Source organism: Patella vulgata, chromosome 3, assembly GCF_932274485.2.
Source record: "Patella vulgata chromosome 3, xgPatVulg1.2, whole genome shotgun sequence".
Classification (NCBI taxonomy): Eukaryota; Metazoa; Mollusca; class Gastropoda; family Patellidae; genus Patella; species Patella vulgata.
The window spans coordinates 74,874,282-74,892,199 of record NC_065881.2 but is presented as its reverse complement, the minus strand read 5'-3'; the positions used below and the strand labels follow the sequence as shown (position 1 = coordinate 74,892,199).

At 36.0% G+C, this 17,918-nt stretch overlaps 1 protein-coding gene and 1 long non-coding RNA gene across 2 annotated transcripts; both read right to left on the bottom strand.

The window, feature by feature from the left end:
- Positions 1 to 8,292: 8,292 nt before the first annotated feature.
- On the bottom strand, positions 8,293 to 10,424 carry LOC126816073 (uncharacterized). The gene is made up of 5 exons (XR_007678226.2): positions 10,153 to 10,424; positions 9,733 to 9,910; positions 9,056 to 9,225; positions 8,657 to 8,733; positions 8,293 to 8,479 (listed from the first exon to the last, which is right to left on the bottom strand). It is a non-coding gene; the product is annotated as an uncharacterized LOC126816073 (long non-coding RNA).
- Positions 10,425 to 14,411: 3,987 nt separating this feature from the next.
- Positions 14,412 to 17,815, bottom strand: LOC126815110 (galactocerebrosidase-like). Its single transcript, XM_050540648.1, has 7 exons — positions 17,672 to 17,815; positions 16,890 to 16,958; positions 16,592 to 16,655; positions 15,780 to 15,868; positions 15,406 to 15,570; positions 14,718 to 14,756; positions 14,412 to 14,573 (listed from the first exon to the last, which is right to left on the bottom strand). The coding sequence occupies exons 1-7, from the start codon at positions 17,813 to 17,815 to the stop codon at positions 14,412 to 14,414; spliced, it is 732 nt and encodes a 243-aa protein (XP_050396605.1).
- Positions 17,816 to 17,918: the final 103 nt, after the last annotated feature.

Sequence of the window (17,918 nt, the reverse complement as noted above, 5' to 3'; positions counted from 1 at the left end):
ATACTAGTATTTCCTTTAATATTATTATGTCCATCTTTTGTCGTACTAGTATCATTTACAAGATTCTCACCCGGGTGTTGATAATTGTGTCCACGCTTTAAGAAGTGTCGAAAAAAGTTCAGTTTACTTATTACATCAACTTGATCTTCTATGTGTATGCCTTGGGAAGGCGGTGATTTCAAATTGTCTGTATTTACTTTAGGATTATGACCTGTAAAATGATTTAATAACCGTTTAGAAGTGCATAATTAAACAATTTATCAAAATGACGACTAGCATAACTGACAGTGCGGGAATGGGTCCACCTGTCCACCTAGGCCTAAGCTCAATAAAAAAAAAGTGGGCCTAAGCCTATAAAGAAAAAGAAAAAAAGAAAAAGGAGAAAAAAAAAGAAAAAAAGAAAAGAGAAAGAAAGGAGAGGGGGGAGAAAAGAAAGAAGAAAGGAGAGGACAGGACACAGGGCAGGAGAAAGAAAAGGTTTTTGTTTTTGACACTGAAGAGAATTCTCAAATTCATCTAATGATAGTGCTCTTAGGTCATTCTGTTATCTAATTGTATCAGGAAATCAAAAATTTGCCTTCTTCTGCTTTGGTCTGAAATGCTTGGAAAATGGGTTTGCGGTTGTCAATTTTCAAAATTTTCCTGGGGGGAGAACCCCCCCCCCCCGACCCTTCTCGGACGCTCGCGCGCCGAAGGGGCGTACTTGTGTGGGCCTTGGTCAATGACCTGACAGGTGGGTCTTCGGCCCACCAGTCCGGCACTGATACCTGATTTAATATCCACCGAGCTCCACGAAGCCTGTACAGAAGCTTTGGGTTAGCTAAGTGAGATGGATGCAATTTCAGTGAGTTTGATACCAAATCTTAGTGGCGTTGATCTAGCTCTCTCAATACAAAATTCGATTATCTTTATCTAACATAGAATCAAATTGATAGCTATGTTTGTGATATTCTCATGTGACAATTGGTATGAGATATTAGATCTGGTCAGCTACATATACAAACCAAATCATTCGGCACAAAACAAAACTCATCTCAATCCAGTCTGGAGAAGGATGTACTTGTCAAATCGGCGTGTTGTATGAGACTTTTATACATATTGGGGACTGGAGACTTTCTCTTTGGACACGCTTATAGCTTTCAAATACAAAAATATCATATTACATATAATATATATAAAGATATATGACTTACATGTGACACTTGCGAACAAGCAAAGGTAAAACATGGTTATCAAGTTGGTGCAATCCTTCATCATGGCAAATGGAGAATCTGGAAAATACAAATAAAAGTAAAACAAAATTGTTAATTATGTGAACTTCCGGTTTTACTGACACTTGCGAGTATCATGCCTGGTGTATTTACATTTTAGGGTAACTGTAATTCATATCTACATATTATTTGCGTTGGTAACTCACCTTACATTCTATTTACGTTGGTAACTCACACTGACATTTTCTTTACGTTGGTAACTCACATTTACATTTTATTTATGGGGGGATCACGGTGGCTAAGTGGGAAAGACGCTGGCTCGCTAGCCTGGAGGTCGGGTGTTCGATCCCTGCATTGGCCGAGAAAGTTCATCCAGATTTTCCGGCGTGGTTCTCCCTTGTCAACGAAGCAGTAAGGAGGGCCTGACAACTAGTCGTTCAGATGGGACGAAAAAGCAAGATCCCGTGTACACATTGGCGTGCACGTAAAAGATCCCTTGATAGTTGGAATTCGATATCAGACTAGGCCGCAGTGCCGCTGTCCGGGCAAAATTTCCCTCATAGCACACTGTATGGTGTATGCCCGTCTTCATTAGCCCAGTTCGGAGCAGAACAGTAGGACGTTAAACCCCATTCCATGTCATTTCATTTATTTACGGTGGTAACTCACATTTATATTTTATTTATGTTTGTAACTCATATTTACGTACTATTTACGTTGGTAACTCACACTGACATTTTGTTTACATTGGTAACTCACATTTACATTGTATTTACGGTGACATTTTATTTACGTTGGTTATTCAGATTTACATTTTATTTACATTGGTAACTCACATTTACATTCTATTTTCGTTGGTAACTCACATTTATATTTTTCTTACGCAGGTAACTAACATTTATATTTGTTTTACGTTGGTAACTTCCATTAACATTTCATATTTACGGTGATAACTCACAAATTACATTTCAATTACATGGTTAATTCAGATCTGATTCATGATGGAGGTTGGATACCACTGTCTACATGACTATAGGATCACCTGCCTAACCTAATGGTCTTTCTCCGGAATTTCCGCTTACAACTGTTGCCGTCCCAGATATATATTTTGTGAATCAAACGGATTAAACCACTGCCCTAACTATGTATAAATATATAAACTGTATGGTACTTTTTTACAGAAATACCAACTTTCAGATTCCATATGTGGTTGGCACAATGTCCCTTAGTGAATTGATAGCCATGTCTCATCTATATGTGATATGTGATTGTCTCAAGTACCACATCAATCATACTATTGAATAATGAAATTTGTTTAATGAGTTGCGTAACTCATTTAAGCAAATATAACAATCGCTTCCGAACAGCTTAGGCCTGTATTTTCGTAATTTGAGCCATTTATGGTAATTAACTTGTATATCTAAACCTTTATTTTTTATCGTCGGGTACCTTGTGAAATCTAAGGCTACCTATTCAAAGGGAGGGAGGGAATTGGGGTTTGACTCGATCATATCGGAACTAACACATGGTTCAATTTTATTTCAATAATTCGGTTGCGCAAAGGAGTCTTTAGCAGTGTGTGTGGGGGGGGGGAACTCGAGGACCCGGAGAAAACCCACGAGGTTGGACAGGCAATGCCACCCCCAGTAACAAGTGGGGACTCGAAACCACGCTACTTGACTTAATGACAGACCTCATGATCTTACCAGCCCTAGAAATTCACGCGAATCTTCGAATCTAATTCGCGCAAGGATTCTCGCAAGAGCTTACGCTACGAATCTACAAAGATTCGCGTAAAAATTTTCTACAAAAAAAAAATCTCAGAGAATTGTCGAGTCCGACGATTGAATGTCAGTCAGGGTCAGTGTTCATAATCAGTTGTATTTTGTTGGCGTTAGCGGATTGGTAAAACAATGAATCGGCTAAATTACAACGGGATAATTATTACATATTAATTAGGAAGTCAATCAACTTGCTTGTCGGCTACAACAACAGTCATACCTTAGTGAGAATTGGCCGTATGGGGTTCATAATCCGAGTAATTAGCAAATTTAACGGTGATTTTGATAATCCGGTAAAAAAACCAAGCTTGCTGATTATTCATAATAGGTTCAATAAAATAAGGCATCCAGCGAATGAAGACGATCTCGGCATGATTTGCGAATCGTGCGTCTACCACCCTCTGTCTGTGTGAATTTCAGGTACCGGTAGATATTAAAATAATAACTGGATCGTACATTGATGGATTCACTGACCAGTTGATAGGTAAATTTAAATCTTCATTGAATATAGAACACCGAATACACAAAGAGAGAAACAGTGGGTATCTTCCTGACAGAATCTCCAATGCTGAATTCCAACATCGGTTGGAATTAGGTCAATAAACCAGATCTAAATAGCGTTTACCGTTTTAAAAATATATTTGAAGACTATATCATAGTCGCACAGAATTTTATTTTATAGCATTGTGCCGTTTGCCTATCATCGACGAATGAATAAAAACTTTTACAATTTACATGTACGTGATGGACAAATTCTGTTATGAAGAAATGCTGTGGTGCACGCATTAACCGTCCCCACCCCCACAAACACACACACCTCATAAAACCCCTCCTATTGCACCCATGAGAATTTTTTTTTAAAAAATGTATATCATGTGGATAACTTAGCATGAGGCCATTACTGAAGTTAGAATTAATAAACTTTTGGACCATAATTATTTTCAAATATAAGTACTTTTGATTGTGTAGTCACTGGTCTTTAACTCTATATTCTACTAGGTTGGGCTTTTTAAATTTACTTACCGTGAGCCGATGAAAATAATATAAAAGAGTACAGTAGGCCACCAAATCAAGCACTATCGGTATAACAACCAGTCCTGATTAAATACACCGAATGAATCGTAACCCTCTAGATAACTTTCTCAACATTTCATGAAACTTTAAGTATTCCAATCCATATGAATTAAATTTATATACTTCCAAATAGCAATTTCCAACATGCTGGTCTTATAATAATCTTTAAAATTGGACTAAATATATTTAGTGCGCTCTATCCCAGACACGTCAATTAAAGTCTTATCATAATATATAACTATAACCCAGATTTACTTCAAGAGACCCTTTTATCTGTCAACTATGTAAACAATTAACAATATCATCATTAAAGGGGTTTTGCTCTCAACTCGAATAAAAATTAAATTTACGAGCACCTTTGAAAAAGTTGTATATGCAATTCATCGTATGCTTTCTGTTGTCCAGTTTCCGTGGTCATTTCATTATATAAAATTACTCAATATAATGTATATTGTTAATTTAGAATATTTTATATCGAGTTATAAAAGTCAAGGTAAGATACAATATATTTCTATTTAAAGGGGGGGGGGGGCAAGTCTTCAACTCACAGTTTTCGACATTTGTCAATTTAAATCAACATAGATGTTGTGATATCCAATATTTAAGACAAAATGAAAATTTTAAAATGGCAAACAAATTGCGTGCCAGAATGCTTTCGAGCGCCATTTGTAATGAAACTACTTTATCCGCGTGGCTAAACATATCCCACAGGAAAATACTATCGATGTAGACTGGAATAACCAGATGCCAAAAACTGCCATTCAATGTAGACTCTTCGCGTATTTCGGCCGAACATAACTGATTAGGAATTTAGCTCCTTGAACCTTAAAATGATTTATTACCCAGCTATTAGTTTCTATCAACCCTTGGCACTTTGGCACTTCTTATGCCGTTGATATCTTGGACATATGTGTGCTGCCATTGAAAGTCCGTGTTTTTTTCTAGATTCAAAATGTCGTATCTCAGTTAGTTTTTATAAACAACAAAGTTAACTCATTTAAACAAAGCTTTCAAATGATGAATTCTTTTATAATAGATCCAACGTTCATAATTGTTTGCATCGTAAAAGCGGGTCTTGGACACAATAAAAAAAACTTTCTCTGTTCATAAAATTACCGAAATGAGTGCTTTTACTGTCGCGCCGACGATAAATACTTCTAAAATAAGGCTGAAATACTAGATTGTGCCCCAATTACTGCTAGAAATTACAATGGAATTTGTGATGCAATAACTATGCAATAATTTGTTTCGATGTTTGATAAAGCGACCCTACTAATCACCGAACAGAAACTAAGAAACGACAAGAGCTCCCCAAGTACTTTTTTCAATTTTTTATGAAATCATTTAAATTTTGTTTATGATGTGAAGAGTAAAATTATCTATAAAATAAATATTCTTTTCGGTAAAATTTTGCGCTGTTGACAAAATAACACCCATGTCTTTCAGTAATTGTATTCCATAGAATTGTGTCACGTGTAGTTTCTGTAATAGCACGGCGAAACACGTCATTCTTTTTTTGTTTTTCAACCATATTCCGATCGAAGTCCACTCATACAAAGTCTTTCGTACCGAATTCACATTTTTCCTCTGCACACTACTTACACACAACTGTCTGTAGTAATAACAATTCGACATTCTCTCATGCTTATGCTTTAAAGTAGCTAAGTCCGTAACTCAATATCATCCAAAATCTTCGACATTGAAAACACGAATTTTTTTGCAATTTAAATCAGCATTGGTGTTGTGGTCTTACCTGGAAAAGATTAGCTTCTGATATCTAATATTTAAGACAAAATAAACATTTTACTATTGGTACACGAATCGTGTACTATAATGCATTTTAGCGCCATTTGAAACAAGGTGCTCAAAGAATGAGGCTAGACATATTCCACAAGTCATGTCAAACGGTGATGCCATATTCTTATTTGGAGAGCATGCGCAATATATACTATCAGTGATGACTTAAAAAACCATACGCTAGAAACTGTCTTTCGGCTGAGACTTCTGGCGTATTTCGCCGAACATAACTGATGACAATTCACAGTAAAACGGAAACGATTGATTGTAAAACAGTTTATATAAATTCATATTACATTATTGTATGTGTTGCGACCCATTTGTGCCAATTTCTAGGCCCAAAATATTAGCGATTTAGCTCCTTTAAATTAGATTGGGTTATACATATTATGTAATGTTGAGAAGTCGAGAAAGACTTACTGGGTAAATAGGTTATTCACCAGTAAGTCACCTTGCATTGTAGTAGGGATATAAAAAAATATTTCATTTTAAACTATATCGCATTGCTCAATATTTTGGACACATCCACTTATCTGATACAGAAATTATCTGATATGGAGCTGTTGAGATATTTCACTATTTATTCGAGGCTAAAAAAAGAGCGTATAACTCCATACTTTGAAACCTTGAAATAGTCAACAAAAAAGGTCTAAAAGCACTTATTAAAGGACAATATTGGTGTCAGTCATTATCACATATGTGATAGAACTAATTAGACACGTTCCAAATATAATTTTAACACAGAGATCATTGCTACGATAGCTAAGTAATACAAGTTTCCTGAATCGGAAGTGACGAACGCCAAAGGAAAACACGAGTCATACCTCTATATAACTGACTGATGTGACGAGTGATAACGAGTGAATTTTCACGACAAGATTCCAATATTGGATGAAATGGGCCAATATAGCATTTTAATTCTGGTTTTTAATTTTTACTTTTATGGAAAATATTGAGTTAGAGGTTAAGCTCCTTTAACTGTACAGTGGGAATAAGAATATGCATGTGTCGTTACGTCGAAACTTCGAACTATTTCCGCTTTCAATTAGAAGCTATCGACAAAACAATTCATCAGAGTAAACTCTACTTTAAATACGCCAGGCAAATTTGAAAATATATAGAGCCTGGACAATCAAAGATATATTTACCAAACCAGTACATACGCGTTATAGAGAGTTGGTAAAGTTACTTCAATTAATTTTTTTTTAAAATAACACACCACAATAAATTTAAAGATGCATAATGTAAAATCTATTGCAAGTCTGTTTTGTCTTGCTTCCAATATTATGTGAATTAATTTTTTAGACATTTATTCACAGGGCAAGCACATAATTAACTCGCTGGGCCATCGGATGGTTTAGATATTGAATGGATTAGCACAACATCCCTATTTAATAATTTAACAGTAAAATGGATAATCGAGACCTTGTTTATTATTGTAGAAATTGTACTTGACAATTTCAATATATCCATTTTGAACTAATATAGCAAAAATAACCAGTTTTTTTTATCTAAATCTTGCATAATGTATCTTTAAGAAAACAGAACAAACAAAAATGTTTGTCTCCATTACTAAATGTGGCTTTTATATTTTGGCAATACGCCTTTAATTGCCCATGTCTCAATGATATCGGTCTTACGTACGTGCCTCATGATATATGCATGCGTTTGATTGGCCAATTGAATTGTAGGGTCTATAAATCAATGGGTTCAAGATAATCATTCATAATTTAAGTGGGTGGGCTATATATAGAGAGATACGGATATGGGGCTAAGAAAGATTTCTCAATTTTAAAGGGCTGGATCATTTATAAATCATGTGTAAAGATAATAATTTTATCAAAGGAGAAAATGATTGACAAAAAGATTTTATAAGAAACTGGGAGTTGTCGTTTGAACTGCCACATTAATGTTATCACTAAAGTATGAATGACCTTCCAACAATAAATTGTTTAGTGTCCTTGTGGACGTATATAGATAGTGTGGTATTATATTTGACAGATCTGGCATATAAGGCTCCCAATCTATAGGTTCAGGCTCCTGCAAGGTTCTGCTTTTAGATCAGGTGTATTTACATCACCTACAAACAGTATTTAAAATATTGTTCTATTTAAAAGAAGGGGATGTGAATCATCAAATATAAAGTGTGACATAATATAATAAGGTGGACCGAGGGGGGGGGAACATTTTGATATTTGTTCTCTTTGGTGGTCGCGTGCGGGTATAAATCAATTTGGATGACCAGCTATTAGTTATAAATATTTATTTATATATAGCATCAGATATGAGTTATATCAAAGTTTATTAATATATCAATTATCGGTAGGTACATCAGTGAATAAATATATAAATAATCATCAGAGATATCAGTTATTCTGAGTTGATCAATATATAATTTATCATCAAATATATCAGTTATATGACGTACTCTGCTGCAATTAAGATCAATATTTTATCAGTTACATCAAAACTTTAAGGTCTGCTAATATTCAAATTATCAAAATCAGCCAGTTTATAAGAAGTTGTTCCCAATCCAGCAAATCCTTGAACTGTACCATCTGGTATTGTAGTCTTGAAGACCTGTACACTATTAATACTTCCTACAGCTTCACTTCCCTAAAAACATAAAGTATAAAACACTTACTAGCATGTACAGTTGTTGCATTTTTAATTTTTGTGTTGTTGTTTTTTTTAACTAGAAACTCTGAAAATTTCCATCAATCTCTCAAGAATGTCTTTTTCTTCTGAAATTTAAATATCCTGAATATACAACGCTGTTACAGACATAGCTACCTTTACTGATAGTGAAAGTTGGTTCCATTCAGCTGTTATTCCAGCATGCTGGCCGCTTAAAACCAAGTGTTTTCTAACTGAAAATAGCAAAATACATTACTGATCAAAATAATACTGCTAAACATTTTCATTTTGGAGTCGAAAAGTATTTATACGAGAATGCATAATGATTGCTGTCACAATGTTGTGTCATGTCTGATAGGGTATGAATAAATTGTAGCGCTCCCATATATTTGTCAGTATTAACGGGGCACTGCTTCTAAATAGCATAGCAATCTATACAAACGCTCATGACATTAATCAATCACAGATTTAAATAGTGAATGTGAAATCATAATAAGAAGTCACTTGGGCTGCATAATTAAAGATCGTTTTATTTACTGGGGTAGTATAACTTACCGACATCGCCAGAAACTACAAATGTTTTATTTGCTGGGAAAATGAAGAAGTATAATCCAGCATTGATGCCATCTCGTAAACCCAGATTGTACAATCTACAGGCAACAAAAACACCATGAGTTCCATTTACTGGAGCTGGACGTGCGTCAACAGATATATTTATATCAGTCCTTTCACAAAAAATAATTGTAAAAAACATTCGATTTATAATATAAACTGTCACCAATATCAGATGAACGGTGTATGCCTTAGTCCTAAGGAATATGACAAAGTAAAGACACACCAAACAATAATTATAACACATCGTAAGGACCATTGACGGAAGAGCAGAATTATATATTTCTAGCTTTATTGATTCCTCAAAGGAAATTGCTGACTTTCTTTACACTGCGGGTTTTCTTATATCTTCTAAAATGAGTGAACATGCCCTTCGTACTAGCATCCGCATTTATCTATAGCTAAACCAGAAGGTTGAAAGCAAAAGAATGTTCGAAGATTGTTAGCTATTTGGAATGTAGAACAAAAGAGGTGTTGTACTATATGTGATCTAGAAAGAATAAGCATGTCAATAGTAAATACTGATTATAGACGCTAATGTGCTGTATATAAAATATGCATAATGTTTTGTAATAAGAAAGTCGAGGTAATATTGAACATATAATCTCCTGTATACATACCAGTTCGTATTCCCTATCAAAGCAAGTGTAACTCCCAGTAAATCTGTTTTACCCCATGCAACTGGCATCTCAAGCGACATCTGGCGGATAACTTTATTATGGGGAGATCCCACATCAGTAATCTCATAATAACCAGCTTGGGCAACCAAATTATACGCTTCAGAATAAATGTTGTATACTGCAAAGAGTAATAATTCAGAATAAATAGGGTATACTGCAAAGAGTAATAATATCTATTGTAAAATGAAACCAGTTCTTTGTGAAGATGTTGTCTATCGATTAATTGGAACATTCCCCCTGATCTTTTCTCGGCGTAATCTGTGATGCGATACATAAAATCTTAATTATAACAACACAACATACATGATATACATACGCAGTTCATGAGATTTATGAAGGTACCAAAATGTGTCTTCTCACCTTCGAAGTCATCTGCATAAGGTAACGGGAACGGTGCTGATGGCGGTGGAGGGTTGTGTTGCCCCTTTTGTCCAGTAGTAATAGTCGTTAATGTCCAGACCTCATCAATATCTAAACTTAGACGAATCACACCATCCATAACCTGTCGATTTAATGGTAAAATAAATGACCCCGTCGCATGATTATTTGTGGCGTTGTTCTGAAGTTAGAATGTATTTATATTAACTGTCCAGCCAACTTATATTGCACCATAGTCAGGGTCACATCTTCGAAAGCAGCTATGTATACAGGTAAAATTGAAAGTTTGATATCTATATCAAAGCAATCTATATTAAAGCAACTCACGATCAATGAAAATAATATAGTTGTATACGCGGGAATAACCAAGGGTGGCTCTATGTATGTGGCTAAACATGTAATTTAAAAACCGATACTACGTAGAAAACGTACTTTAGACCCATATATACGTATATAACAACATACATTTAATGGTGATTTCTTTTGAAATATTGTTGAACTGGATCCATCAAACGCTAGTTTTGTGTACCATACTTGTAACTGATCAACTTTCGCCTGCTGAACACAAATATAACAAATCCAAATTCAATACGCGGAGTACTAAAATCCAAGGATTGAAAATTGCACTCCGGATAGAAATCTATCTCAGCAATCCAAAACAGGCCCATTTCTGGTATGATTAAATCGTTTTGTGGAATTGTAAGTCTACAAAGAAAACTTAGACCATTTACTAACAGGATATGTTTCGTGGAATTATAAGTCTACAAAGAAACATTATACCATTTACTAAAAAGATATACGTTTCTGGATTTTAGAAGTATAGCGACCAGAAAAAGAACAAAATTGTGTAGTGGAGAAAGCTACGGACTTGTGCCACGAGGCATCCCCTTTGTACTCACCAATGTACCACTCAACTGTAAGATAACATCTTGAGGTTCTACTGTAAATGGTACTATGGGTTGACCACAGTAAGAATGGTTATACGTCTGAAAATAAATAAAAACATCTCAAACGGATCTTATTGATGTACTCATCGATGTACCCTGATAATTGTAATATTAAATCGTGTGGTTCTACGGCAATTGGTACTATCTAATGGGGGTGATTATATGACTGAAACTACTGATTTCATTCAAAAACCATGTATGGCTGGCACCTTTTCTACTTAGCCGAAAAGGGGGTTGTTTTTATATATTTGATGGGTATTGTGTTGCATTATTTTTCTTACAGGGTGAAGGGCGGCAGACACATGGGGGCCACCCCGTGCAGCAGAAACTCTTGGTTCTTCTATCTACAACTACAATGTGATTGTTGAATACATGTACCTCGTTTTTGGAACATCGGAGGAATTGACTTACTCCAGCTGCAAGGACCCCATACAATTACAATGATCGTTATTTTGTATTTATTGAATTTAAATTTGATCCCATTTTAGGATCGATGGTACTGTATTTTAGTACAAATATTTATAACTAGCGGGTTGTGCCCGTAACTCCGAAACCGGAAGCGGTAGGCCAACGCCACCTAGCTTATTTTACTCCCTACCCATAACACTAAATTTCAACCTCGGGACAACCCTCGTGTAGCCGCCAGCTCTAAAGAGACAAACAGACACAATTTAAACGACGGTCACAATTATTAGTATAGATAACATACCCCAGTCTCAATAACTATCGTAAAATCGTTTTGATCTGGACTCATAAGAGTAACATAACTACCGCCTCTAGAGAAGTTTCCCACACCAGAACCATGCTTAAGATACAGCCATCCTGGTTTGGTAAACTGCGTAGTGTGAGCTAAAATAGTGGTTATAATGTTTATGCAAATCGAAAATAGATTAAGTATATTTGAAAGGGATACCTTTTTGGTCAACTAAAGTAAACCATCACTGAACCCGTAAGGGAACAAGCTGGTAGATGAATGGTGTGCAATGTGTGTTTTTATTTCTGTAAAGATGAGAGAATTTTAATAGCTGCCTCAATGTGCTATGTCTCAATGTTAAACAAATATCGTCATAGGAAGGTGTTCCGTAAAGTCTGGGCTTCGAGGCTGCTCACTGACCTATTAAATAATCTAATGCTGCTAAATTCGGGGAACGGTGAGAATCTGTAAGACCATAGTTCATAGATTCCATGACCCAGAAAATAAATATACAGAGAAGGGGCAATGGTTATAGCAAATGATTCTCTAGGAAAGTCTTCAACTTGGGTGGGGGTGGTGTATTTCTACATCGATTGCAATGCCGAGAACATTTACGAAACTGTAGAAGATGAGCACAGTCCTACAAAAAAGTCTTCATCTCAGGATTTTGGCGTGTGTCTGCAAACGATGTTTCATTGAACCAACTGAAGTGGACATTGTGTGAACAAGTAACTACAAGCAATGTACTTGTGCAAATAAATAGCATCTGCACCTTAACAACTACTTAATAATGCCAGTGTCTACCATTCTTTTAAACTCAACGGTTCTGCAACATTGGTCATTCTGTGCAAGCTGAGGATATGACCTACCTGAAGTCCATATAGGGGGACCAACATAATAAAATCCACTCCATGGTTCAACAGCTCGCATTAAACCCCTATCATTATACGGTAAACCATCATACATACTGTTTATAACACACCATGCTATCTGACTGGAATAATACATGATATACGGTGTAAGTTAAAGAAGGTTACCGTTTGGCCAGTAGCCTCGGTGTCTAAATGGTTCATAATTTCATTTCGCTACTAGTGGTGTTTATTGCCGTGCGTTGGGATATGGCTACTTCATAAACATCTAATACCACTGACTTATTACTTGAAGTGGACTTGAATCAGCCTGGGCGGTTGTCCAGTTCAAAATCTTAACAGAAAAAACCTCTAGCTTACACTCCCTTGTAGGGTTTGTAACGGAATGTATAGAGGAATGATCGGTGAACATACACGAAGTTTTTCTTTTCAATCAGAGATCCCATCAACACGATTTATATAGCTGAGATTATCATGATGAAAGTGACAATGGGCGAGTCCACGGCTATCCAAAGATCCCTTTCGTTGTTTTCAAGGTTTGGACTATGGACAAGTATCTAGATATTAGAAATTAAACATTTAAAATTAATGGCATAGCTAGAAATTAAACCACCATCTAAACTAATGAACTGTTCGTGAAATGAAAGGAAATGAAATGGGGTTTAACGTTCTACTGTTCTGCTCCTATACTGGGCTAATGAAGACGGGCATACGCCATACAGTGTGCTATGAGGGAAATTTTCCCCGGGCAGCGGCACTATCGCCTACTCTTATATCGAATTCCAACTGTCAAGGGATCTTTTACGTGCATTCCAATGTATACACGGGACCTCGGTTTTTCGTCTCATCCGAAGGACTAGACAGCTGTCCTTGTCAGGCCCTCCGTCCTGCATCACTGACAAGGGGAACCACGCCGGAAAATCTGGATGAACTTTCTCGGAAAATGCAGGGATCGAACACCCGAGCTCCAGGCTAGCGAGCCAGCGTCTTACCCACTTAGCCACGTGATCCCCAACTGTTCGTGAACATAACTATTTAAATACTTACGCAGTGATAAATCCGTTTGTGTAATCTTGGTTGATTGTCTGAAGATTTAAAGAGACATAAATATTTTAAATCATCGATTAAGATATTTATTTAAATATTGGAGTTAAGTTACACTACAATTTATGTTAAAGTTTCCGTAACTTTGAATAAAATGGTATTTACCCTTGCCCAACACGACCCTCCATAATTATCTGGGTGTTGACTGAAGTATTCGGATGACCACAGGGGTTTTCCAGTTTCCATTTCTAGCATATCTGTGTGAGTTCTTGTACCATGAGTTCTAGAAGGTGAGACAACAGATCTTCAACGAATATCTGTACAGTATTACCATAGTATACTTTCTTCAAATCGAAATTATATACTGTAAACAAAGGTCGGTTTCAAGTCCAAAAGTATAAAGTTCCTTCCAGTCATTACTAACAGATATTCTCAAATGCGATGTTGCAATTGTATGTCCTTGAGAAACCCTGATTGGGATTATGTATCAGTAGAATCGGTGACCGATTTCAAGCTAACCCTAAAGTGGTAAAGAAAATAAATTCCACCCAGTTGGAATTAAGAGGCCAGGGGATTATGCTGTCCTAAATCTTGACAAAAAATAAACTTTTCTACATTTTGGATTACACCATACTCGGCATAATTTAGATGTTAATATTAAAATATCGAAAACACATCAGAAGGAAATTATACAACAATAGGTGTAACTAACCCAATAATTGACACAGCATGAGCTAGGTCTGGGTTTGTGAGGATGTCATGATCTATCCGTAAATCATCAACTGACTCATCTGCTGCCACTATCTCTACATGTTGTAACCCATGGGAATCCAAGGTCTGCCTTAATGTCTGAAACAACAAATTATATTAAACACTCGACCTTTAATTCAATTGAACTAGACATTACCGATATACACATATCAGAGGCTATATTAATATTGGACGTGTTACATATTCTGTTAACTTATTGGGGTTTTTTTTATTTTTGCTTACCAAAATATATGTTTTATTATAGTCTCTTTCATTCCAAATCTACAAAAAAAAAACAATTGAACATATTCAGTTGACTGTCATATCTACTGTCAATTCTAACAATTAACATTGTGTACCTTTACACATGTAAGTTTTAATATGAAAATCAAACTCCAAAATAAAAATCAATCGTCTTATCGCCTTCATTAAAAGTTGGAACTCGATGTTTAACCATTTGAAAATGGTAGGAGTTGAATTAATAATATAGAGAATGCAGATCTAGTGTAGTTAGTAACATGACCCCACAAAGGCAAACCCCCACTATGCCAAGATTATCGACATAATCATCCACACACTGATACAATTTGGAAACATGTGGGCAATCGAAATAAAAGGGGCCGTTTATTTTTATAAATGTTATCATATAGTCTGGGGCTATACGATAAATGATTCTATGTGTTTCTACACATGATAAGCTAGTTTAATTCACCAAAAGATATCAAATAATACATCTATTTAATATGTAAATGAAAGTATTCAAGAGGACAAAAGATAGCAGAAACGAATACAGGTGCAGAGGAATAAAGTTCAAGATGGACATAAACGGCCAGAACAAGAAATAATACTAATCCGATTAATAAAAAGATCTTGAAATTAAATATCGATAGTGCAAGCTAGAGCTTAATTCCCCTTTAAAAACAATACAAACCCCGACATATTCTATGGTAAGATTGTAAAGTTGTTTAGCGCCAACAATCCATTTACACACATAAGTTGCTGTTACTTCTGGGTAGGTGTAGGGACTTAATGTTCCTCCTCCGACCCATCCTGGAAAAGCCCAGGGCAACCCGAATAATTTTATATCTGGATTTCTCTGAAAACAAAGAATAACCTTCACGATTTATTTTTTAGGAAATAATCATTTTATATAAGCATAATTGCTGCTAGCCCTTTCTTTTACTTTTGAATTGTTTAGGAGTTTTTCTCAAAGAATTAGGAGTTATTTTTAGGTATAGGTATTTTTGGAATATTGTGTAAAAGCCAAAAGATGTTTTTTTGTAAATATTGAAAAGTTGATTTAACCTTTTTTGCTTCTAACATCATCCACCATTCATAACCTCGTGCAAAGTTCAGATCCCAGCTATAGTGCATGTGAGAAGCCTCCGTTCCATCTACAACCAAACAGAGAGAGAGAGAAAGCTAGGTCATTTCGCGACTAACATATGGTTCAATTTTAATCCAATAATTCGCTTGCGCGTAGGGGTCTTTAGCAGTGGAGAGAGAGAGAGAAATGGGGTTTAACGTCCACTCGACACAAACTAGGTCATTTCGGGACTAACATATGGTTTAATTTTATTTACATAATTCGCTTGCGCGTAGAGGTCTTTAACAGTGGGAGGAAACCGGAGGACCTGGAGAAAACCCACGAGGCTGGACAGGCGACCCTACTCCTTGCCACGTACAACCGGGGATTCGAAACCACCTTTAGCAGTGGTGGGAAACCGGAGGGCCCGGAGAAAACCCACGAGGTTGGACAGGCGACCCTACTCCTTGTCCGGTAAAACTGGGGAATCGAAACCCCCCCAGTTGACTCAACGACAGACCTTATGATACAGCGCCCACGCGCTAACCATTCGTTCATCACCCCGCCCCCCTTCCCCCAAACAATGTAAAATGTCGGACCGGGAGTAACCTTTAGTTGATGATACTAAACAAAAAACAAAACCAGTTTGACTACATCTAAAATTCCACCGAGTTTCGTCAAGTTGCGGTCATAAACAGCTGAACCCGGCCAGCAACAGTTGATTCCACTGATACATAAACTTTCCACTAAAGACGATAACGCAACCGGCGATCGGATCCAAGGGGTGGGGGAAAGAGTACCATTATCTTACCTGTGCCCTGTCCGTCGCCGCCTATTTCCACTTTAAGAATATGTAAGGAAGCTCCAAAATTTGGCTAGAAAAAATCATACATCGGTCAGTTGTTAGGGTGATATTGAATACCTGGAATGCCGCGAAATCATGCGGGAATAACAGTGGACAGCAAGTGTGATCAAAAACACACAAAAATGTTATGCTCCACATGCTATAATAACGGCATTTTCAGTTTAACACAAGGGTTTCCCAAAATTGTGTTTTGTTCAAATACAGTCTGAAAGTCTCTATTTATTATGGTTAGTATACTACTAACCTTGAATAAATAGTCAAGTATTTCATCTCGCTGTTGTTTCGGATAGTTAACTAATAGTTTACTTGTTGCCTGTAAATAAAATATAACGATTAATTAGAATCGGAATGTTCAGTTTGTTTATCCCCTTGGTAATGGTGCCAGATACTTGTCAATACTCGGTTCCTATTTCCTTAATTGAGACCCTGATAATCTTAAATTCATTTCCTTTTTAATTCATCGCTTCCTATGATATTTTGGATATTAATCTAACATCGGCAACAATTGCTTACTATTAATAAGCATAGCTCTATCAAAGTTTAATAACACTCAAAAAGTACTTGGAATTTAAAAGTTTAAAGTCATAAAAATGAATATGGCCTATTATTACTCTGACAAAGTTGTGATTCGATAGACTATTGTCAATAATGCATGCAGATGATATATATCATTGTAATTGTCCATGGCCGCCTATTTATTTTAAATTTGCTTAGATGGTTTCAGACGATCCACAACAATTCACAACGTTTATAAAGTCAGTGTTGTCGGATATTAAGTGAGAGTATATTATATATATGACACAAACACAACTATCAACGTTTAACCCAGGTAGTGGTCATGAAGATCAAAATAAGACTAGATGGTGGATTTTGCATTCATAGTTAGTGACAACTGAAGTGACATCCAATAGTCAGCTGAAATCAGTTTATTCGTAACCACTCAGTATTACTGATGCCATGGCAAAAGAGGTAACTGTTATATGCTATGATATTGTGCATGGTCAAGAAGGTAAAATAGAAACATACTCCCCCTCCACTCAATGCCCCAAGACCATCAAATCTTCTACCAAATCCAGGTGTTTCATCTATAGGATAGATATACTGTGTTATTACATACGGACATAAAACTAAACATAACCACAAGCTATAGTAAACTGTTAATTTATACATTCTATATAAATTAAGTTCATTATCTGTCATATAATCAATATGACCTATGAAATTAAAAAGGGTTTCAAGTTTTACTTTTCTGCAACAAACTTGGTTAATAAAT

Bases quoted from the DNA above. Each gene is read 5' to 3' on its own strand.
- LOC126815110 (XM_050540648.1), bottom strand. From the start codon at position 17,815: ATGTATAAATTAACAGTTTACTATAGCTTGTGGTTATGTTTAGTTTTA. The intron at 15,571-15,779 runs GTTAAATCAACT...CTTTGTTTTCAG, and splicing joins TGATGTTAGAAGCAAAAAAG to AGAAATCCAGATATAAAATT. The intron at 14,574-14,717 runs GTAAGCAAAAAT...TTGTTGTTTCAG, and splicing joins ATAATAAAACATATATTTTG to ACATTAAGGCAGACCTTGGA.